Source organism: Microcaecilia unicolor, chromosome 2 (assembly GCF_901765095.1).
Source record: "Microcaecilia unicolor chromosome 2, aMicUni1.1, whole genome shotgun sequence".
In the NCBI taxonomy this organism is placed as follows: Eukaryota; Metazoa; Chordata; class Amphibia; order Gymnophiona; family Siphonopidae; genus Microcaecilia; species Microcaecilia unicolor.
Window position 1 is genome coordinate 144,229,593 of NC_044032.1, and position 25,605 is coordinate 144,255,197.

The following is a 25,605-nucleotide window of genomic DNA, read 5'->3' on the forward strand; positions in this document are numbered from 1 at the left end:
AACATCGCGGTAGAGCTACCGCAGAATTGACATGTGCCAATCTGGCACTACCGCCGGACCACTGCAGGAGCCAGCGGCAGTGCCACCCCCAGCATGCGCCATTTGGGCTTATTTTGAATATTACCTCATGAGGATAGTAACATAGTAGATGACGGCAGATAAAGACCTGTACAGTCCATCCAGTCTGCTCAACACCATAAACTCGTCAGAAATATTTTTTAATTTTATCGCCAGGGGTTTACCTGCCGGTCATCAGGCAGCACCGTGCGCTGTTCAGTTACTGCTGGGTTAGCGCTGGAGCCCTTATCGCCTCCTAAATAGGAGGGGGTAAGGGCTCCCCTAGGAAATAGCCGCATAGCAAGTTTGTACTTACAGCCTTTTCCTTTTTTAAAAAATAAATCTGCTGTGGTACAAGGGACCTTGGAACGCTGCAAATCCACATGCCGACACCACCACAGGGCCACTTTTACCACAGCTTGGTAAAAGGGCTCCTTAGTTTTTTCTTCTTTTTTTGTGGAGGAGCATGTCAGGGGCAGAGAATGGACTTGGATGCACTACTCAGCTATCATGCTGACATTACCATTGCGCTGTTCATTAGCCAGTCCATAATGCAAGAGCCCTTAGTGCTTCCTGAACAGGAGACATTAAGTGTCATGCACTAATCCTAACATTAGTGCACAGCCAGAAATAAAACAAATAGAAAATAAGGCACTTTGCTTGAAATGGGCATACAGGAAAGATCTGTGTAAGGATGCACTAAGCCCATTTATTAGCACAGTTTAGTTAAAGGGCCTGTCTGGGAGGTAGGGAAGCAATACAATCAAGCAAGGCATCTGAGGAACTTAAACAACACACTTGCCTTAACCGATCAAGCCCAAATATCAAAATATGCTGGCCCAACCGTCCGTTGTGTGAAATTTCCCCTTGTGTATTACCAGATTGATTATTAATCAGCTGGTCTTGGGCTCTGAAGAATTCCCCCAAATATACAGAATGATAAAAAATATAATCCTTGTCTTTATATTTCATTAAACATCTACTTGGATACTTAAGAGAAAAAGATGTACGAAGTGCTATTGCCCTATGACATAATTTAAGAAACACTCCACCAGCTTCTTGAGTTTTAGGGAAAACACCTGAATAAGTATGCATTTTCTGTTGATAGACCCAATCACGATCCACTGTATTAATAAAGGTAACAACTCAGGCACACCTACAGTGGGGGAAATAAGTATTTGATCCCTTGCTGATTTTGTAAGTTTGCCCACTGACAAAGACATGAGCAGCCCATAATTGAAGGGTAGGTTATTGGTAACAGTGAGAGATAGCACATCACAAATTAAATCCGGAAAATCACATTGTGGAAAGTATATGAATTTATTTGCATTCTGCAGAGGGAAATAAGTATTTAATCCCTCTGGCAAACAAGACCTAATACTTGGTGGCAAAACCCTTGTTGGCAAGCACAGCGGTCAGACGTCTTCTGTAGTTGATGATGAGGTTTGCACACATGTCAGGAGGAATTTTGGTCCACTCCTCTTTGCAGATCATCTCTAAATCATTAAGAGTTCTGGGCTATCGCTTGGCAACTCGCAGCTTCAGCTCCCTCCATAAGTTTTCAATGGGATTAAGGTCTGGTGACTGGCTAGGCCACTCCATGACCCTAATGTGCTTCTTCCTGAGCCACTCCTTTGTTGCCTTGGCTGTATGTTTTGGGTCATTGTCGTGCTGGAAGACCCAGCCACGACCCATTTTTAAGGCCCTGGCGGAGGGAAGGAGGTTGTCACTCAGAATTGTACGGTACATGGCCCCATCCATTCTCCCATTGATGCGGTGAAGTAGTCCTGTGCCCTTAGCAGAGAAACACCCCCAAAACATAACATTTCCACCTCCATGCTTGACAGTGGGGACGGTGTTCTTTGGGTCATAGGCAGCATTTCTCTTCCTCCAAACACGGCGAGTTGAGTTCATGCCAAAGAGCTCAATTTTTGTCTCATCTGACCACAGCACCTTCTCCCAATCACTATCGGCATCATCCAGGTGTTCACTGGCAAACTTCAGACGGGCCGTCACATGTGCCTTCCGGAGCAGGGGGACCTTGCGGGCACTGCAGGATTGCAATCCGTTATGTCGTAATGTGTTACCAATTGTTTTCGTGGTGACAGTGGTCCCAGCTGCCTTGAGATCATTGACAAGTTCCCCCCTTGTAGTTGTAGGCTGATTTCTAACCTTCCTCATGATCAAGGATACCCCACGAGGTGAGATTTTGCGTGGAGCCCCAGATCTTTGTCGATTGACAGTCATTTTGTACTTCTTCCATTTTCTTACTATGGCACCAACAGTTGTCTCCTTCTCGCCCAGCGTCTTACTGATGGTTTTGTAGCCCATTCCAGCCTTGTGCAGGTGTATGATCTTGTCCCTGACATCCTTAGACAGCTCCTTGCTCTTGGCCATTTTGTAGAGGATAGAGTCTGACTGATTCACTGAGTCTGTGGACAGGTGTCTTTCATACAGGTGACCATTGCCGACAGCTGTCTGTCATGCAGGTAACAAGTTGATTTGGAGCATCTACCTGGTCTGTAGGGGCCAGATCTCTTACTGGTTGGTGGGTGATCAAATACTTATTTCCCTCTGCAGAATGCAAATAAATTCATATACTTTCCACAATGTGATTTTCCGGATTTAATTTGTGATGTGCTATCTCTCACTGTTACCAATAACCTACCCTTCAATTATGGGCTGCTCATGTCTTTGTCAGTGGGCAAACTTACAAAATCAGCAAGGGATCAAATACTTATTTCCCCCACTGTATATATGGATTCCTGTACAGACATATCTAGTATCAAACTGGTATCCAATAGATTATTGCTAATACAACTTGAAGTCACCGGAATTGAATCAGAAATATAATAAATTTTGAGAATAAAAGGAGGTGATGAAAGATTCATATGAAGAGCATCTGCAAATACTGAATCCACATCTGTACAATAAGGAAAAATAATGTACCTCAAATCATTTGCACAGAGCTGATTTTCCAACCTTTCAATTTTATTTTTTCAGCAGAGAGCTGTCCTTTTCTAAAGCAGCATTGACTGCCTCAGTATAGTTAGAATTTGAGTGCTATTGATCCTGGGCAGCTTACTGTTTTGCTTAGTTTTCCCTGGGGATTTCCTCACACAACCTTTTAAAGATAAAGTAAAACTTGTGATAATACCTTGAGTAGAAAATTTGAAGAGATAGAGCATTGACATTAAAAAAAAAGGTTTCCTCTCAAAAAGTCTCATCCATGGTATCATGATGGTCTGAGATTACTTAAGAAACAGCTGAGGTGTGCAGAACGGAAGTGGCAAAAAGATCACTCTGACAATTGTCAGCATACCTATTGTGAGCAGGAGCAGTGAGCAGGGGAGCAGGAGCACTACATAAGACAAGTGGAGGAGGAAACAACAGGAGAGCTTTCCTCCCAGGGAAAGGGACTACAAGTCTCAGATTCCCCCAGGAGGCATAGCTCGCCCTCTGGTGGAAAAGAGCTCGGTAAGAGATCAATACAGTGATACCTCGGTTTTCGTCGTTAATCCATCCGAAAACAATCTGCGAAATCCGAAACCGACAAAAACCGAGGCAATGAGATTTGAAACTGGAAAACGCAAAATAAACACATTACACCGAATACTGTAATTGTAGTATTAGCACTGAGCAGGAGAACGCGTGGGTTGCCCTTTGTTTTCACAAAATTAGCAGTGAGGTTACGTGGGCATGCTGACAAATCCGAGGCAACCAGCGAAAACCGAGACAAATTTTTCGTGGAAAAAATCAACGAAAACCAAAACTGGTGATAACCGAAGTCAATGAAAACCGAGGTATTACTGTATAGGAGCGAGAACTGCAGTCCCCAGAAATCACCAGGGCAAGGTAAAACCCATGACTCACAGGGAGAAGAGGGGGAAAGGAATGATTGGGAAATGAGTTCCAATCAAAGTGATGAGCAGCAGCTGCAGGCAGGGCCGCTGAGAGAATGGGCCGGGCCTGGGACAAGTTCGTCCCCACTGCCACCCCCCAGGTTGTCGCCGCCCCCCTGAGGGGGCCCAGTGCCACACTCCTACCCGCCTCCGCCACCGGGCCGGGCCCCTTCCACCCAAACCCCCGCCAGCAGAAGTGCTGTCTTCTGACTCCGGAGTGCGCGGCCCACACAGATGCGCTCCTCTCAGCAGGATGTCAGACGCACAGAAGCCCTGCAGCGTACAGCGAAGATCAGCTGAGAGGAGCGAGTCTATGTGGCCGCGCATGCCGGAGATGAGTCTGAAGATAGCACTTCTGCTGGCGGGGGTTCGGGTGGAAGGGGCCCGGTGGCGGGTGGGACTGCGGCGCTGGCCCCCCTTGGAGGCCCGGCCCCACGGGAATTTTGTCCCCCCCTGCCCCCCCTCCCCTCGGTGGCCCTGGCTGCAGGAGGCAGGGGCAGAAGAAGCTATAGAGTAGGATAAGAACGAGGGAGATAGGCAGAAGGAGGGAGGAGTAGAGCTGATGGACGTCTCTGCCCTAGCCTCCAAAGGAAAGGTAAAAGCTTTATGGGTCAGGTTATTGCCGGACCTGTGCAAAAAGGGGGAGGAAAGGATAGCAGAGTTTGGGAGAAAGCTGTGGGAGAGCTTTGCTAGCAAGCTATCAAGGCAGACTGTAAAGAGTAGTACTAAGTGATTGGACTGTGATAAGTGAACCAAAGGACAGGCTACAGGGGTTTGAATGTCAAGATCAGTGTGGTGCCAGAAAACTCTCTGTGCAGCGGTATTGAGCACTAACTGTTACTTTAAACCAGAAGAGGAGGAATAAAGCTGTATGAGCACTACCGATGTGGAGCAGGGTTGTGCTAAGTGGTTTGCTGGAAATAATAAACTGATTAAAGGAAATCTGACTTGGAGAATCTATCAGTGCCTTCCGGTTTTGTTTACTGAACTCCTGATAAAAGACCGACGGCAGGCAGAAAGGGAGGGAACTGTAACCTTCCCAGTTTCCTCTGCTGTCATAGGCGCCCCGTATAAGAGGCATGGACAGGCTAAGCCTCCGCTGCTGTGCTCTGAGGGGGTTTAAATTGTTGATTTACCTCCATCCTCACAGCAGGAGCTGCAGTGAAAGCCCTCTAGACTTGTCCAGTTGTAGAAATTGGTTTATGGTTTGTTTACCTTACTGCTGGGAGAGCGGGGGGGGGGGGGGGGGGAGAGCGGGGGGGGGGGGGGGGTTGGCTGGAGGTGTCCTGGGTTGCCAGGGAGATATTTAATGAGGATGACTTCCTGACCTGCACTGAGGACAGATAGCAGCAGAATCATACTGGGCCAGCATGATCAGAAAAACTCACCAGACAACAAAGGTAGAAAAGATCATTTTATTTTCATTATAGTGTTTGGAATATGTCCACTTTGAGAATCAGGTGCTCAACATTAAAAGTTTATATTTATTTACTTATTTATGGCATTTTATCCCACATTAAACATGAATTAGGGTGTTTTGTGGCTCTACATGAGAATTGTGATGATATGATCCCTTGTTTCATATTGTTGACGGTCTCCATTTTCCATATGGGTGGTATATTGGTGTATTAGGTTCTGCCCAGTGTAATATTTATGGTTCTGAGTGTGTTTTTGCACAAAGTTGTGCATAGTGTTTTGCAGTTGAGCAATTGTAGTTAGTATATGCTTTGAGCAACCACTTTATTCTTTGACATATGATACATATCTAATATCTAACTTTAATAAAAGGTATTAATTGTGATTATTTTATTTTTATTTATTTATTTTTTTCTGTGTGTTATCAGACAATTATGTATGTAAGCTCCACCCCTGGATCCACTCCTTACCCCGCCCCCTTTAGCCTCCCCAAACAGTTGGGCCACCGACCGCCTATGTCTGCTGTCGTGGAGTAAGCAAGATAAGGAGACCTTCTGCCCATGGCATAGAGCTCTGGCTATTCCCCAGTGAAGCAAGGTAAGCAGTAGCCACCTGGGCCCCAGCTGGAAGGGAGACCCAGGGTGACACTGTGCTAGCATTTTAGGGTCCTTTTACTAAGGTGCACTGAAAATGGGCTGCTCTAGTGTAGGCGTGTGTTTTGGGCGTGTGCAGATCCATTTTTCAGCACACCCCTAAAACATGCCTTTTAAAAATGTTTGCCGAAAATGGACATGCAGCAAAATTAAAATTGGCGTATTTCCATTTTGGGTCTGAGACCTGACCAGCCATTGACTTAGTGGTGAGGTCTCTCAAGTTAACCATGCGGTAATCACCTACGTGCATCAGAGTAGGGTTAAATGGTCAGTATTCTCAGTGGAGAAGGGTAATAGTGGGGTTCCTTCTTTTTAACATATTTATAAATGATCTAGAAATGGGAGTAACTAGTGAGGTAATTAAATTTGCTGATGACACAATGTAATTCAAAGTTGTTAAATGGCAATAGGATTGTGAAAAATTGCAAGAGGACCTTGCGAGACTGGGAGTTTGGGCATCTAAGTGGCAGATGGCGTTTATTGTGAGCATGTGCAAAGTGGTGCATGTGGTAAAGAGGAATCCGAATTATAGCTGTGTAATGCAAGGTTCAAAGTTAGGAGTCACCGACCAGAAAAGGAATCTAGGCGTCATCGTTGATGATATGTTGAAACCCTGTGCTCAGTGTGCGGTGGCGGCTAAGAAAGCAAATAGAATGTTAGGTTTTATTAGGAAAGGCATGGAAAACAAAAATGAGGGCTACTACTACTACTACTTATCATTTCTATAGCGCTACTAGATGTATGCAGCGCTATACACTTGAACATGAAGAGACAGTCCCTGCTCGACAGAGCTTACAATCTAATTAGGACAGACAAACTGGACAAACAAGAGATAAGGGAATATTAAAGTGAGGATGATAAAATAAGGGTTCTGAACAAGTGAACAAGGGTTAGGAGTTAAAAGCAGCATCAAAAAGGTGGGCTTTTAGCTTAGATTTGAAGACGGTCTTTGTATTGCTCCATGGTGTGACCACATCTCGAATATTGTATGCAATTCTGGTCACCGCATCTCAAAAAAAATATATACCTGATCTTGATTTGGCCTTGCCATTTTCAGGGCATAGACCATAGAAGTCTCCCAGCATGATCCATGTTCTAAAACTTCTGAAGTTGTCATCAAAGACCCTGAAAAGCTCCACTCCATTCCACCCAAATCTATTCAGCCACAGTCAGGGCACAAATCATAGATGTTTGTGCATTGGCACTGACCTTGTTCTCCAACTTCTGAAGCAGAATCTGTCCAGCTATGATCAGGGCATAGAATGTAGAAGTCTGCCCAGCACTGATTTGGCTTCACTATTACCAGTGTTGCCTACATTCCTGTATAGAATGAACTTTCTGGGCACCTAAGATTAGAAACCAATCACTAAGTATTACCTTTTCAATTTATACTTGCTCTTATCAAGTTTATTGTTATACCACTTCATGATGTATTTTATGATAAATTTCATGATGTTTCTTATGATGTACTTTACTTGCTTGTTAATCAAATCAGACATGTTTAGTATCTTTTTCTAATTCTCATGTAAGCCACATTGAACATGAGTTTCTCTTGGGCTAATGCAGGATATAAATGTCATAACTAACTGAGGGGGTCTTTTACTAAGGTGCGCTCACGGTTTTAGCACGCGCTAACATTGGGCATGCGCTAAATGTTAGAGATGCCCATAGGAATGCATTGGCATCTCTAAACGTTTAGTGTGTGTCCAATTTTAGCGTGCACTAAAAACGTGAGCATGCCTTAGTAAAAGACCCCTAAATAAATAGTATTGCTCCCACCTCAATGTGTCTTTATAAAATAGGCTTAAAATAGATGCCTACTTGACCTTCTAGCTTAGGCAATACCTTACAAAATTACCCACTTACTGATTAAATTAACTATCTATCCTAACTTTAGTGGTAGTCTTTGTTACAACAAAGTTGCAGCATCTTCTAAGATGCAGATATACACAGGATTTTTTTGTTTTGGTTTTTTTAGGTGCAAGTTAAAAGTTTACTGGAAACCCTATCTGTTCTGTGAACTCTATGTCCTGAATGCTAGATAATGTATGACATAACAAATCTTTTTGTAGAATACCTAAAAGCACTGTGATAATTTTACTACAAAAGCATCTACAATTCTTAAAACATTTATTTATAACTGTTTTGCTCTCTAGGTGCTGCGTGATTATGGCAGTTTGTCCCAGGTGACTTTGTACTGGAGCATTGATTCTGATATTTTTGGGGACCTGGTGTCAAATCATGGTAATGTTACCTTTGGAACAGGACAAACAAAAGCCAATATAACAGTTGATGTATCTTCCGATGAAGTTCCAGAACTAGACAAAAGGTTTTCTGTTAAGATCACCAATGTTTCCAATGGCCGACTGGGGATATACACCAATGCTACATTAACTGTCCTTGCAAATGATGATCCATATGGATGCTTTATCTTCTCTGAAAGAAATAGGCCACTAAGAGTTGCAGAAGTACTAAAAAATGTCTCTCTAACAATTGTGAGATTAAATGGTCTCTTAGGTGTAGTTTTGGTCAAATATAGAACCATGAATGACACTGACAAGTTACTTCACCTTCCATCAAATGTGGTTCGAGCAACAGAGGGAAGAGACTATTTACCAATATCTGGAGCTGTAGTCTTCACTTCTAACATGAGCGAGGCTACTATTGGCCTTCCTGTTTTGGATGATGATGACCCAGAGAAGGCTGAATCAGTGTTTGTGGAATTATTCAGTGCTACTTTGATAAAAGGCGTTCAAAACCAATCAAGTAAGTACATATTTTTTTCAAGTATTCATTTTTGGACTTAGGGTTTTTGGAACAGGGGCCTTCAGTATTACAAATTCTAAGCAAATTAAGTGGATTGCATATATTCTCTGTGGAGAAGCAGGAGAGTAAGTCCTCACTGATGGGCCAAATCAACAACAATGACCAATGTGGGGAAACTTCTCCAGTTTAGATATATCAAAAAGCTTTTGAGAAGCCTATCGCACATGCATGCTACTTTCTGTTGCTGCTGTCACAGTTTTTCTTTTCACAGAGCCAATAATTCCTCATCAGTTGTATTTTTATGTATCGAGACAATCAGGGACCCAGACTTCTTCTCTTGATTATTTCTTAGTGTCTCTATATCACAGCATTCCTGTGATTCTGACCATAGAATCAGAGAAGTTCTCTGAAGAGATGGTCAATATTTTCAGTGGAGAAGGGTAGTTAGCGGGGTTCCCCAGGGCTCAGTATGGATGAGTTTATAGACATTGTCCCTCAAGAGAAGGCCAGTCAGCTCCATTCACTAGTGGGCAATAGGAAAGAGTGCATACAGACTGAGTGACATGTTTTTGATATGGCATTGGGAGCTTCTGTTATTAGTATTGATGCCCAGAGACTCTCATGGCTTCGGGACTCAGGTTTCAGTGTGATGATCTGGAAATCTTGCTGACATGCTGTGCTGACAAGTGAAGCTAGTTTGGAGATATTGTCAAGGAGGTTTCATCTCTCATCAAAGAGCACAGCGACAACCTTAAGTACCTCTCCAGGCCCATTTCTAACCTGGCCTGCTCTTCAGAGGTGCTTACAGGAAATAGTCCCAAAAAATATATAGCAGGACAAAACTGCTCCCTTTTTGTACTGTCTTGAAATCTTTGGGTTCCGATCAACTCGGACTTTCCTCTTTTCACCAGCCTTCCCAAGGAGCTGTATTTTACTCTGAGCTTAAAATATAACTGAGGAGGTCCAAAACAAAAGGGGCAGGCAGGAAGTGACGCACATGCACAGTAGGCTGTTCAAAAGCTTTTTGACGTATCTAAACTGGAGATTTACCATCACATATCAGTGAGGACTTGTTTCCTGCTGTCCACAGAGAACTGCTTACAGGTAAGGGACTTGTTTTATAGTAAACCAGACTGTTGGTTTATGATTTAATTTAAATGTCCTATACCGCCTAGTTCTTAAGAAAGTCTAGGCAGTTTACACTGCATTACCATGAATGTTTATTCAGTGATATTCAGTTTATTTGTATGCATCTAACAACTTGATGAGTTTGAAATGCATCTCAAAGATGTGCTAATATAATTAAATAGTATAGTATAAATATTATAGTTTGGGGATATATATTTAACATATTTAATCATTTTAAGCTGCTACTATTTCTATTAAACATTTCTATAGTAAGGTATGGTTTGTCTCTTTGCGGATGATACCAAACTCTGTAATAGGGTGGACACCCTGGAGGGTGTGGATAGCATAAGGAACGATCTAGTGAAGCTTGAATGGTCCGATAACTGACAACTAAGATTTAATGCTAAGAAATACAGAGTCATGCACTTGGGTTACAAAAATCCAATGGAACGGTACAGTATAGGGGAGTGAAGTTCTTCTGAGTATGAAAGAACAGTGGGACTTGGGGATGATTGTATCTGATGAACTTAAGGTGGCCAAACAGGTACAAAAGGCAACAGGCAAAACCAGAAGGATGCTTAGGTGCATAGGGAGAGGGATGACCAGTAGCAAAAAAGAGGTGATAGTCCCCTTGTATAAGTCTCAGGTGAGGTCCCATTTAGAATAGTGTGTGCAATTCTGGAGACCATACCTACAGAAAGATATAAACGGGATGGAGTCAGTCCAGAGGGTGGCTATAAAATTGATCAGTGGTCTCTGTCACAAAGCATATAGGGACAGGCTTAGACCTCAACATGTATACGCTGGAAGAGAAGCGGGAAGGGATATGATAGAGACGTTTAAATACCTCAGTGGCATCAATGTACAGGAGGTGGGCCTTTTCAAATGAGGGAAAACTCTGGAATGAGAAGGAATAAGATAAAGTTAGGAAGAAACAGGCTTACTAGGAATCTCAAAAAAATACTCCTTCATGTAAAGGGTGGAGGATGTGTGGGATGGCCTCCCGGTGGAGGTCGAGGAGACAAGGACTGTGTCTAAATTTAAGAAAGCATGGGTCAGGCACGTGGGATCTCTTAAGAAAAGGAAACGTTAGGGGTTACTGAGGATGAGCAGACTGGATGGGCCATTCGGCCCTTATCTGTCGTCATGCTTCTATGTTTCTATAGCAGTACTAGATGTGTGCAGGGCAATTGTTCTTGCATATCATTGAGATGATATTGCCTCAGGGTGACCCTATAGATAGTTGTCCTATGCTGTTTGGTCTCCAGTTCAATACAGACACATAAAACATAGAGAAGTCCTGTTCATGGAGCTTACAATCTAGCTGAGGCACACAGACAAGATCATTTATAGTAGTCTACACATAACTCATTTTCCAGGATCTCTTTTGCATTTTTCTGTTTATGTTTGCTCCTCTTTCTTCACTTCCTTGAATACATTTTTCTCTGACATTGATCTTTCTCTCTTTTCTTTAAGAAACCCACTGTACCCACATCTAGGTGCCCCCCTTCACCCATAAGGACTATGGTAGTGGTGTACAGTTGGGGATGGGGGTTTTGGGGGGGCTCAGCACACAAGGTAAGGGAGCTATGTTCCTGGGAGCAATTTCTGAAGTCCACTGCAGTGCCCCCTAGGGTGCCTGGTTGGTGTCTTGCCATGTCAGGGGGACCAGTGCACTACGAATGCTGGCTCCTCCCATGACCAAATGGCTTGGATTTGGTCGTTTCTGAGATGGGCGTCCTCGGTTTCCATTATCGCCAAAAATCAGAAACGACCATCTCTAAGGTCGACCTAAATTTTGCGATTTAGGTGTCCCCGACTGTATTATCAAAATGAAAGATGGACACCCATCTTGTTTCGATAATACAGGTTCCCCCGCCGCTTCGCAGGGACGTCCTGCGAGAACGTCCCCAGGAAAACTTGGGCGCCCCTTTCAATTATGCCGCTCATGATCTACCTGTGATTTTGCAAAATATAGGCATGGATATTTACACCAGGTCTAGGGCTGACGTATATGTCACACCTGCAGTGTAAGCATGCATTTGGCAAACTACACTAGTATTTCATAAAGAAAAATAAGCACCAGCTTTTCTTTATAAAATAGCCCCTATCCATGATGCTATGTTAGGAAATTACCATCCATATATAGGTAATCAATAGAAATCAAACAAAATAAAACATGGAAAAGAAAATAAGATGAAACCTTTTTTATTGGTCATAACAATACATTTCTTGAGTAGTTTTCGAAGGTTGCCCTTCTTCATCAGATCGGAAATAACCAAATGTGATAGTTGACAGTATATATAAGTAAAACATCCAAGCATTTCATTGACAGTCTAACAGGGTGGGGGTGGGTAGGAGGTTTGCATGGGAACATCAAAGCATTTCAGAGATAGTCTAACAGGATGGGGGTGGATAGGTGAGAGTAGGGTGATAAACATAGCAATACAACTTTATGGTTTATAATGGGCTAGAAAACCCAGATCTTTAAGTCCTGTCTGTTGGGTGTCAAAATATTCAATCATTCTGACTTCAAAGGTCTTACATTCTTGTGTTGTTTTAAAGTTACCTTTCAGGATTCTTACTATGAAGTCACTGGTATAGTGATCTGGTTTTGTAAAGTGCTGACCCACAGGGTGGGAACCAGGCTGGCACCAGCATTCTTCATGTGATGTCTATGTAGATTAAATCTTGTATTTAGCATCTGGCCTGTTTCTCCAATATAGCATCCTTCGTTACATTTTTTACACTGAATGATATATACCACATTGGAAGATGAGCATGTGAAATATTCCTTTATATTGAATATTATTCCTTTGTGAATGACTGTGGGGTCCTGTGAGATGTTTTGGCATAGCTTGCAGCTGGCTATATTGCCAAGTGGCCCTTGAGGTAATTTCTATTTTGGCACGCGCCCGCTACGTGCATCTGAAAAATATTTTTTATTTTCTGACACGTGGCAGCTACGCGCGCCATTTGGCATTTGATGTGCGTACACCATTACCGCATGAGACCTTACTGCTAGGTCAATGACTTGCGGTAAGGTCTGAGACCCAAAATTGAGGTGCGGCAATTTTCATTTTACTGCACGTCCATTTTTGGCAAAAATTTTTAAAAGGCAGTTTTGTAGGTGTACTGAAAAATAATTCAGTGTGCGCCCAAAACACGCGTCTACACTACTGCAGGCCATTTTTCAGCGCACCTTAGTAAAAGGACCCCATAGAATTTTAAATTTAGGTCTGTATAGCCACTGAAGTTTATGCAGAGATGAATAAATACCTTACTTGCCACCCATCTAACTTAATTAGAACAACAATAATTTTGTTTGTTTTCCTTTGAACATCCTAGTACTTTTCTGTTCTAGTTGTAGATTCTCCTCGCCTTGGCCCAAAAGGTGACACAATTGCTCAAATAATTATTGATGCCAATGATGATGCTTTTGGAGTTCTTCAGCTCTCAGCCAGTACTGTGCTGGTTGCTGAAAATTATGTTGGACCAATCATCAATGTGACCAGGATTGGAGGAATATTTGCAGATGTCTCTGTGAAGTTTAAGGCTGTGCCAATGACTGCAACTGCAGGTAAGGAAGAATACTATTGTACCGTTTATCAACACAATTTATTTATATCGGGGAAAATTCTATAAATGGTGCTCACAAAGCAATGTCAGAAAAAATCGGCAATAAGCAGTATTCTATAAAGGGTGCTCCGAGATGAACGTTCTTTATAAAATAGTGCTTAGAGCCAATTCTCACACCTAAAATTGAAAGCCGGTATTTACACCAGCTGAAACTTGATGTAAATGCTGGCGCTCAAGTCATGGCATTTCAGCACGCAAATGGCACTATTCTATAAAACTATGTGCAAATTTTCGGAATGCTCTTACCCACCCTTCCCTTTCCCTTTCCCTTTGAGGGTGCTATGGGATTTAGGCACTCAGGGTTATAGAATAGTGTGCAAGCAGATACGCTCGCAAATCCAAATTAGTGCCAATTAAGTGCACTTATTGATTGTTAAGGCCCATTAATTCATACCTGATAGCTAGTTAACTAATTTGGTCGCTTGCACACCTTGGATCCACACTTAAATTTTGATGCCAATTTTTTTGTGCTTGTGAAAAAACAGTGGGTTTTAAAACTGTATTAATTATTTCTTGAAGTGTATTTCTTTAGTTTGGCCGGCAGGTGCTGCATATTTATGTTTAAAACTGTTACAGAGAAATGACTTTTTTTTTTTTTTTTTTAGTCTAACACAGATAGAAAGTAAGATGCAGTGTACTTTTGAAAACTTGTTGTTCTGGCTTCTGATTGGCCTGGGAGCTCAATTCAGCTACGATGTACTGGCTTTTGCCCCAGTCTTAGCCAGGGAGAAGACAGAGAAAGATCTTTACAGTTATATTTGATAACCTGTGAGCAGCTATATGTCCTAAACTCCCCAGGTACTATTTAGATAGTAAACACGTGTTTAGATAGTTTTATAATTGATTCATATTCAGTTACTTATTACTGTTTGCTGATTGCACCTTTTCTGTTCATTGTTCCAATTTTTTCATGACAATAAACATTTTTAGTTTATTGCCTCTGATTATCTGGACTGACTAAGAATCCTGATGGTCTGTGTGTTGGGTCTGTGATGTCCCCAGTAACCCTGAAATCACTGGGGAACACCTTTAAAAGCGGGAGACTCACCCAGATGCTTTTGGAACCCAGTCAGTGGGAGGAGGGTGCTAGTGTAGAGCACAAGTGGCAGGTGTAGGCGGAACTGAGCTGTGCTGGGATAGTCCCTCTAAGTGGCCACAGTGTAGCCCCAGGCTAGGTGTTTCATAACAGTGCCATATATAAAATCTAGGGGGTCTGGTTCAGAGACTAGTAAACAAACACAAAAGATTTCATTTTAAAATTCTTGTACTTCCTTTTGTGCAGGTATTTTGCACCAGCTTCATAGTCAGAACAAATTATTTACTTTTCTCTTCTAATCTTAGTTTGCAGGCCTGTGAGTAGTTTGAAAATTGCTCCAATAATGAAACTGAGAAAACACGTATGAAGTAATTTTATAATTTAGGCATATAGGTGAAAAAAGTCCAAAAAGGCACCTTAAGCCTATTTTATAAAGGCAATAAAATAAGCACCCAGAACCAGCTCCAATAGGGTGCAAGGTCACATGCACAAATTTATACCTGCTTCAGAGAGTGTAAATTTGTGTATGTATTCTAGGTGGGTACAAGCTTATTATAAAATACATGCATGCACTAAAATTATTCCTCCGCTCAATGAAAATGACGCCCTAGGAATGCCTAAGTGTGGTCCCTGTAAAAGTACCCTTGAGCTTTTGGCACACATACATTTTACGCACGTATGCATTTATATAAAAATCTTTTCCTTTTGTAAAACATGTTTTATACAGGTAAAAACCTTTATAAGATGACCCCCAAAAGTGTTAATGATTGATTTTGCTGCATTTTTTCTTAATAATCATTATTTGAGAAAACGTGTAACAGTTATATTAAGGCTCATGTGTTCTTGTGCAGGAGAAGACTACAGTGTAGCCTCAACTGATGTTGTATTACTAGAAGGTGAAACAAGTAAAGCTGTGCCAATTTATATCATTAATGATGTCAATCCTGAGGTGGAAGAATCCTTTCGTGTGGAGTTGCTGAATCAGACAACAGGGGGAGCCCTACTGGGTGACCTGACTCAAGCAGTTATAATCATCGAGGCCTCTGATGACCCTTATGGATCTTTTGGTAAATTAGAATAGATTTATAATTTTTTATTTATTTTTATTTTTTAACTTTCCTATATTTTTCTCTAAAAAATTTTCTTAAGAAAGGGTCATATAGTAACATAAGAAATGACAGCAGATAAAGACCAGCATGCCCTATCCAGCTTGTCCACTAACGTTAGGGTTGTAATTGCCACTTCATGTGGGTTATCCCGTCTTTAGTTCAAGGTTGTAATTACCACTCCCTTCTTTTCTTTAGGGTTCTAACTGCTGCTCTGAGAAGGTTACTCCCTCTTCTGTTTAGGGTTGAACTGCTGCTCCTTATAGGTCATATCATATGCTTTTTCACAATGTGGAAGTCAGTTATGTTTGCTTTAAATAAAAATAGAGAACCTACCTTTTTGAGCTCCGTCACTGTTTTGGCCCCACCAGCTCTACCTGGAGGGTGTTCCAAACATCTACTGCCCTTTCTATGAATTAATATTTCCTGATATTGCTTTTGCATTCATCTCCTTTATGATTCATTTCATGTCTTCTGGTTCTGTGGCTCCCCGGTCTTTGGAAAATATGTGTTTTGTTCATTAATACCTTTCAAATGTTTAAATGTTGGTATCATATCTTCCCTGTCCTTGTTTTTCTCTACAGTTATTCAGGTCACTTTTCTCTGAACTGCTTCAAGTCTTTTTATATCCTTAGTAAGATATGGCCTTTAAAACTGAACACAGAGCTCCTAGAGAGGTCTCACCTATGTCCTGTATGGCAGAATTATCACCTCTTCCTTCATACTGGTTATGAGTCAATTGTGCTGTAAACTCTGGCCCACATTACCAAATGTATCACTAGTACAGGTGGCTGAATTTTACTATACATGTCAGTTATATAAGTGATTGACAAATGCTAAAAAATATTTAATTTCCCATAGTAAAAGGACTTCAGGGGATGCTACTGAGAAAGGTATGCGCTAAATCCAAAATTCTTCATTACAGGACTATCCTTCTCATTCTATAATTTCACCCTCACATTTATGTGCTGAGTGTGCACATAATTTATAGAATACCAGCGTGTGAGGGAGTGGGTGGTACATGGCCTGGTTCCCAAAGGATCACTCTCTCACTGAGTCTGAGAGTGAGCCACCTTAGGGTAGATGGGGGTTACATCTGCCGAGTCAGAGGAGTGGGTCTCAGATAGGGAGATGGTTAAAAGTCCTAAGGTAGAACAGTTCAGAGAGGCCCTAAATCAAGATGTCTTCAAGGGGGAGGCCCTGAGGCAAGAGGTCTCCAAGGGAATGGCAACTGAGGCTACAGTACTTGAGAGAAGTACCAGGGAAGAAAAGTGGCCAGAGCTCAGTAGTTTTCCTGGGGTGGGAAACTGTAATTCTCAGCCTCCAAGGATTAGATGTACATATAAGGAAGACAGCCAAGGTAGAAGATATCTTGAATTGTATTCAGACATACTTGACTTTTCTGGGTGTCTGGACAGGTCCCAAGATAGCGTTATTAGTCACTGTGTTGGGCTAGGCTAGGAGCCAACTCCAGGAAGAGAGCATTGATAGTGATATGTGAAAGAAATAGAGACTTTACTTGTGTTGGACGAAAGTCTGTGAAGTAACAGGTAAGCACATGCTGAATTATAACAATAAAGTGTTTCCATTTGCTTGCAAATCCTATGTGTTTATAACTGTGTTTGTAATGGCTCCAAGCAACAACCTCACTCACGTTACCACATAGCATGTAGGCACATGACTGTTACAGTTACGCACATACGTGCTAGTTGGGTGCTAAGCGTTATTCTATTACTTTACCCATTATGGACTAGAATCTATATATTATGCCAAAAAAATTGGCGTCAAAATGAAATACGTGTAGGCATATTCTATAAAGTGCACCTACATTTAGGCGTACTTTATAAAATAAACCTAAATTTCTGCACGGTTGATAGAATGCACTGAGTACTTGTCCATGCGACTAAATTTAGTCATAGGCAGTTATGCCAAGTAAAACTTGGTGGAAATGTCGATGTCTAAATTAGGCGTGGGCCAGGTGTATTCTATAACAGCGCGCATAGATTTTAGAAACATTCATGACCTGCCCATTCTACACCCATGGCCATGACTCCTTTTCAACTACGCGACTTAGAAGTTACATGCATCACATCATAGAATACGCTTAGACAGTTCTGTGCATAAATTCTAATTAATGCAAGTTAGTGTCAATAATTGATTGTTAAGTGGAAATTATCATCACTGATTGGATTCTTAAGTAATTAAGTTGCACGTGCAAATCCAGACTATGACTGGATTTGCATGTGCAATTTAAGTCACACTATATAGAATCCGGGGGTTTAGAACATTTTATTTAAAGTCAGGTTTGCAGTATTTTGAAAAAGAAGAACAAGTTTTCCCCATATGCTGCCATGTTTTCAGTTTTTCAGATCACAGCACTCATCGTAGATGAGCCTGAGTTCAGTGCAGTGAAAGTAGAGCTTCCAGTAATTCGGACTGCAGGGACACTTGGCAATGTTGTTGTCCACTGGGTTGCCACTATTAATGGGCAGCTTGCTACTGATGACCTGAAAGTTGTCTCAGGTAATTCGACCTTTGACCCTGGGGAAACCATTCGGACTTTGTTGTTGGAGATTCTGGCAGACGACATACCAGAAATTGAAGAGGTGAGACAAACGCAAGTTAACCTACATTGTGCAGAAGCTATCATTTCTTTTGATTTGTAGATGACAAAGGGGAATTTATAGAAATGACTTTGCTTAAATAAAGATGCAAATCGACTATATTAGACTGAAAATATTAGCAACACTGTTTTTTTTTATTCAAATGTATATACCTTTACAAGTATTAACTTTTACAAGTATTACACTTGTTACAAGTAATACACATATAAGTGAAACACATATACAAAATAAATCACATTCATAATTAAAGAAACAGTATTAAATCACCATATCTTCCTTAGACCACAATTAATGGGGAGGAATCTAAATGATTCAGGGAATCTAAATTAAAGACATATGCAATAAGAAAGGCATAGCCCTATCTACCACCATTAGTACATTAAACTGGATTCATGACTTGACAAGCTTTTTCATATTTATAAATTCTCTCAATTGAGTCAGAACAAAAAACACATACTTTGTGCCTAAATATTTTACAACACACTTGCAGGGATAAGCAGGTAAAAATGTTGCCCCCAAAGACCTGGTTTCCTCTCTCAATTCCAGAAACTGCTTTCTCTTCTCCTGAGTGGTCTTAGTCATGTCCGGGAATATCCACAATTTTTGACCACAAAATGTTTGCTAGAAAGCAACACTGTTTTTAGTTAACTGGAAGCTCACAATTCAAGAAGAGGGTTTAGAGGAAGGAAGAAAGAGCTGAGGGACAGAAGGGAGATAGAGGGCTGTGGATGGGAGGTAGCATCCAGAGAAGAGAGGAACAATTAATGAGATTGAGAACCAGAGAGAAGAATGAGGCCTAGGAAAGGTATGAGAGTCATGTGAAGGATTGATAAAAAAAAAAGAGGAAAAATAGGACTGATGTTAAGAAACAGGGAAGAAATGAAAGAACTCGTATAGGAAATTAGGATCAGAGTTGATATGGAAACAGAAGGAGTAAGAGCCAGGAAGGCAGATACAAATCTGAGAAAGGACAATATGTGAGAGAGGCGGAGAACAGATGAAAAGAAAATGAAAGATGGGGCAGAAAAGAATTGGAAAGAATTGAGATGAAAGAAATGAAATTAGATGTAGGGATAAGAAGTGATTGCTAAAAGAGAAAGAAGACACCTAAAAGGAAAAATGAAGCAAAATGAAGATCTGTGTTTTGGGCAGAAAAGACTAGGGAAAAAACCCCAGAAGGGGAATGCAAAAATATTTTGGAAAACTTTGAGATAAAGGCAAAAATATATTTTATTTTCAATGTAAATATTGGAATATATTACTTTTTAAAATGTTAAATCATTATGGGGGTTATTTTAGAAGTACCTTCACAGGTAAATAGTAGCACGTACATGGGTATATTGGTAACATGTGTAAATAGTGATTTTTAGAAATGTATTTGCCTATGGAGATTCACACCATGCAGAGATTTCAAGGGGGCACGGGTAGGGCTCGGCTTAGGGGAGGGGGGACAAAATATAGACAATTATGTGTCAAGTGCACACATAAATTATGGAATACTAGCACTTAGGCACATAGCTGTTACAATTGCACACATAAGTACTAGTTGGGTACTTAGCATTATTCTTTTATTTTAGCCATTATAGGCTGCATCTAGGCACCAAATTTATGGTGTTCTGCTCTCTCAACAGGGTGATTGGCATGCAGTCTAAACCAGAGTATAAGAACATTACTAGGAAAAGACTTAGAACTCTTGAACCAAAATTTTATTAATGTAGTAATCAAACAAAAAAACAAACAAACAAAACTTACAGTTCAGATGTGCAGAGCAAGAGTTTTGCCTTGCAAACTGGAATCTGTTTCCAACCAGCTCTCTCTCCATGCATGAGAGAATCTGGGAATAATTCAACAACAAGCTGAGAGTGATGCTGTATATACTTTTACACTGGTAAAAACCTTAATGGAGTTATAGCAGCTTGGTAGGGACCATGCAGCAAACACAAATTAACAGATTATGGAAGGATCATGCTGCTGATAGCTTAACAGATCTGATGGAGTGGGAAGAGGAGGTTACAAGCCCAGCATGCTTAGAGAATCAGGCAAGCCAATAGAAAGAGTCCCATAAGACACAGGGATCTGGGACATGTGCTCTGAAACAGTCTATTGCATTTTTAAATGTTGCTGCTCACTTTACAAGGAGAATACACATGGTGGCCACAACTTTTCAACATCAGCTTTTACACCTACCACAAGGCATGTACAAGTTGCAGCTTGAAGAGTCAGGTGCAAAGGCCAATGGTACACTTTTCCTCCATTCCACCTGAACTTCCACTAAACTAGGTAACTATCCTCTTTGAATCTCTCCCCCCCCCCCACACACACATACACACACACTCAATCTAACCACTCAGTGCTCCCTTGCCTGCTTTTTGATTCATAATGGTATCTCTTATCCCTAGCAGTACTCACATTATATCATTGTATTAACTTATATATCACAAAAGCTTCTATGCAGTTTATACCATTACATCTATGATCACAATAAAATGTAATTAATCAAATAAAATATCCTAAAACACACATAATAAATCTTGTCAAATATCTAGTAAATGAGTCCATATCGCCTACAAATCATTCGTTGACCCTTATTTCCACATATCCAAGCAGGTTACATGGCATTCACTATTCTTGCTCATAATAAAACTAACAATTTAATATTTTTGTATTTCTACTATTTATCTTCTAGAAGGCTACTTAAGGTAAAATGCTACTACTATTACTAATCATTTCTGTAGCAGTACTAGATGTATGCATTGTTGTATGCATTATCTACAGATACTTTCTCTGGCTCTAGAGGGCTCACAATCTAAGTTTTTGTACCTGGGGTAATGGAAGGTTAAGTGACTTGCCCAAGATCACAGGGAGCTGTAGTGGGAATTGAATCCAGATTGCCAGGATCAAAGCCTGCTGCACTAACCGTTAGTTACTGTTAGGGGTCAGAGGTTCCATTTTAAACCCAGGTTTGGCATAGAGCAGAAGTAACAGGAGATTGCTCCTGTTCCCCACTAGATCATCATTGGAAAACCCCTGGTAGATGCTATGGGTGGGATCAAGGGTGAGAGAGGATCTTGACTGTTGGGGTGTCTTGATTTGGTTGAGGAAGTTTGGAGAGGGGACTTGACTGGTTGGTGGGGTCTTCGTTGGGGGGAGAGAGTGGAGTCAAAGAAGATAGTTATCTGATTTGGGGGTGGTAGTGGTGAAGAGGATATGTGGATAATCAGGAGCAAGGATTTTAAAAAAAGCTGCTCCGATGCTCTATTTTCCCACTTGAAGTTTTGAACAGGGCACATTAGATCCCTCTCCATAACCGCAGCCCTTTGGTCGAGCACTTGAGATTCACAGGGAGATGCTCTGATTGTAGACACTGAGGGCCTTTTTGATACTTCTCTCCCCGACTGTCACCCTTTCCCAACCCCCCAACCCCTGTGTCTGCAGTCTCCTTTTCCAGGGCTTACCTAGTAGTGTTGGCACCACAGCACCTGTCAGCCTTATATATCAGGAAATCTTATTTTACAGAGTAGAGATACAGACCTTTGTATGTGAAATCTGTAAACATTTTATTTGTATCAAACACTAAAACTATAAACATGTTGGTTATTGTCCATTGAGGCTGGTGCCACTTACTTTAATGAAAATTTGTCTAAATGAGTCTTTATCTGGCGTGGACCCCCAGCTGGTGTGCTCCTTGGTCAGCTGTGTGTGCGGAGGGGGGAGTGGGTTCCTCATATTCTGGGTCTGGATGCTGCTGCTGCTGTGGTTGCTGTCCCTCTTTTGGCATGGCCTGTTTTCTTTGGAAAGCCAGGGTATGCAGCATGCAGTAGGCCATGAATATTTTGGCCACCTTTTCAGGGCTGTAGAGGAGCTACCCTCTGGACTGGTCCACACATCGGAATCAATTCCTGAGCTGGCCAAATGTGCATTCTGTGATGATTTAGGTGCCTTTATGCCTCCTGTTGTACTCCACCTCATTTTGGAGGTGGACTATGGGAGTCATGAGCCAGGTTCACTGGAGTTAGCCTCTGTCGCCTGTGGGGGGGAAGCAGATTCATAGACATGGGTGTGTATTGGCTGGTATGGTGACCTTGTGGAGGTGGGGTAATGGTTAGGGGTTATGGGGGCATCTAGAGGGAGGGAGTGTGTTGAAGATTTTGGGAGAGGAGGGGATATAGAGTATGAGAATCCCTGTACTGCTCACCTAGGAGCCAGCCACTAGTGATCTCCCCTTGGTCAAATCTGTGGTAGATTACTGAATGCTGAAGAATATACACATCGTGGGTGAAGCCTACATAGCAGGCACACACTTCTACAATCTCCCCCTGGGCATCACACATGACCTTCATGTTCATAGCCTAAAATGATTTTCTATAGGTCTCGTGTACCCAGGGGGTTCTGAGTATGACGTGCGTCCAGTCGATGATGCCTGTGACTGAAGGGAAGCACTCTATGGTGTAGAACTGAGCTATGTTTTGGAGTGCCTGCACAGTAGTGGGAAGGCTAATTTAGTCAGAGGTGTGGGTGAGGAAAGCATCGAGGAACTGGGCAAGGCAGTTGGAGATGGAAGGCTAGGTGAGGACTGCATTGACATACTAGCACTGACTGAAAGGTGTTGGTGGCCAGAAAGGTGAGGGAGGCAGTGACCTTCAGGTGGACTGGCAGAAGATTATTCCTCTGTGTCCTGGGCTGAAGGAGGGGTTGTAGCTGGTCACAGAGGTGCTGTATGGCAACCCTGTTGAAGCGGAACCTAGTTAGGCATTATTGATCATTTGAGGTTCAAGAAGTGGGTGCGGGGCCTGAAAACTCTCTGATAGGGATATCTCCTCATGCGTCTCCAGCACACAAACTTTCATCCACTTCTAGCACATCCATGATTAGCATGCAAGTGTCCCACCACCACAGGTGCATCCGCTGACCCCAGAAACACCACTCTTCATGCTTACACTTACTGCACCTCATGCATCAATTTCAGCCATAAAATATTGATTATACAGACAGAAATGTAAATTGTACAATGAAAATAAACAAAGAAACCTTTTCTATACAGGTACTTGTGACCTGGCTTGGCCACTGTTTGGAAAACAGGATACCGAGCTAGATGGACCATTGGTCTGACCCAGTATGGCTACTCTTATGTTCTCTTATGTTCAGGAGCCCTAATTAGTTTAGGTTTCTCTTGAAATGAGAACTCTCATGATTTTCCCCATATTTCTGTCAGTATTGTATACTCATTTTTCAGCAGTTTGTTCTTATTGTTCAGCAGTATTCTGCAGCTCCTTTTGGGCTTCCCACTTAATTATAACTGGCCTCCATTGGGCCACAGCACCATGGGGGCAATGTTATAACACGGCACTACGGGAGCAAAATTATATAAATATTAGGCATCTGGGGGCGCATGGTAGGTTGTAAGTCTAAGTGCTTTGAAAATGAAACCTATAGTCACTGAATATATATATATATATATATATATATATATATATATATATATATATATATATATATATATAATTATTATTCCTTTTGCTACCAAGTCAAACTGATCCACGATTTAGTGTTTGTAAAGCTTGACAGAGTTAACTATATAGCTGTGTGAAATAACATCCTTGTTCTAATCCTTCCATTTGTTGACGTTTCTCATTGACAAGTGAAGGAATAAGAAATAACACCTTGATTATTTATTTATTACATTTGTACCCCGCGCTTTCCCACACATTGCAGGCTCAATGTGGCTTACATAGTTAATACAATTACAATAGCAAAGTCTTATAGGAGAATATTATAAGTGAAAGTGAGGTTTTGAGAATGAGTAAGTTGAGTATGTAAAGGTAAACAAAGGTAGGATAAGCAAAAGGAAAAGAGATTGGGAGGGGTGAGGAGAGGAAGGATGGAGAGGGAAAGATAAAGGGCAAAGGATGGAGAGGAAAAAGATAAAAGCATAAGGAGATTGGGAGATAGTCTATGGTATAGTAAACATCAGGATTGGGAGTAAGAGGAAGGGTTTAAAAGTTAAGTAGAGTCATTCGGGTAAGCTGTCTTGAAGAGATGAGTCTTCAGCATTTTCCTGAAGGGTAAATGGTCGCCGATTGTTCGGATGGATCTTCGCAGAGCATTCCAAAGCAGGCTGCCCAGGAAGGAGAAACTGGATGCATAGAAAGTCTTATATTTAATACCTTTACAACTGGGGAGGTGTAAATTGAGGTGGGTATGGGATGATGATGGTCTATTTCTGACAATTACAACCCATGAAGCAAGTGTTCTACTGAAACATGGCTTGTGTCGGATCCTTCAATAAACCTTAGATGCCAATCCATCCTTGGAGGCTTTCTGTGCTTTTTTTTATCACTTGATTTGGTTTCCTGTGCTTTGAATTCCCTCTCTTTTGCTTGTCTAAGTATTACTAGAAATCATCTAAGTTAGACTATTTCAATTTCTAAATTCTCCATGGCCATCTTTGAAGCCACATGAATGACAGAACAATGAAATTCCCCTGATGCAGCTAGATGCAAAACAGGGGTTCCCTGTCAGGATATGGCTACTAAAAGAATTTTGTGGCAATATTAAGTTGTGATTGGAGTAGTGTTAAAAAGCTGAGTAGTTTGGCTGTGTATTAAAATAACATTTTTGATATTGCTTACTGTGAACAGTTCCACATCACTGTCAAGGATTGAGCAAGCAGTCAAATGTTTTTCAAATGTTTGTTTTTGGATACAATGTTGATAAATAGTGAAGTATTTTTGACCAGTGACATGATTACTCCTAGTTTTGTTGACAAGTGTGAGTGAATTATTGAGGATTCTTATCCACATTTTTTTTTTACATTTTTTTGAATATTGCTTTGTTTATACAGGTTCCTACTTGCTTATTCTTTTCTGATTTTGAAACAGTTTGCTGAATATTGACCTCATTGAGTTCATGAAAGCATTCTACCTACAGCATGGCTTTCCCTTCCTGTATTCCTGCTGTTCCTGATTGGAACCAAGTGCTATTACGGAATAGTATAAACAGGAATATTATAATGAAAAGAGAAGATGTCTGCTAAATCAGTGAATGCTCTTGAAATCTGATAGACTGCCATAAGCTCAGAGATTGATAAAAAGATATTACTTGTCATCTCACACCTAGAACAGTACACAGAGGCATGAGTAGAGGAAGACAGAGTATAAAAATGGTTGAGAGGTTTTACTAAAGTACTTAGAAAAGAAAAATATCCTTGTTTAAATGAAATTGCTTCTTTAAAGCCTGAATATTGACTTCATACTAGGTGTTCACATAGAATCCATCAGT

At 41.3% G+C, this 25,605-nt stretch overlaps 1 protein-coding gene across 1 annotated transcript in view; it reads left to right on the forward strand.

Annotated features, from left to right (window-relative positions):
* ADGRV1 (adhesion G protein-coupled receptor V1) overlaps positions 1-25,605 on the forward strand; it is a 921,762-nt gene that overhangs the window by 171,430 nt on the left and 724,727 nt on the right. The window contains 4 exon segments of the mRNA XM_030193377.1: positions 8,185-8,794; positions 13,287-13,502; positions 15,449-15,664; positions 18,065-18,309. Of these exon segments, the coding sequence (XP_030049237.1) occupies positions 8,185-8,794; positions 13,287-13,502; positions 15,449-15,664; positions 18,065-18,309 (1,287 nt within the window).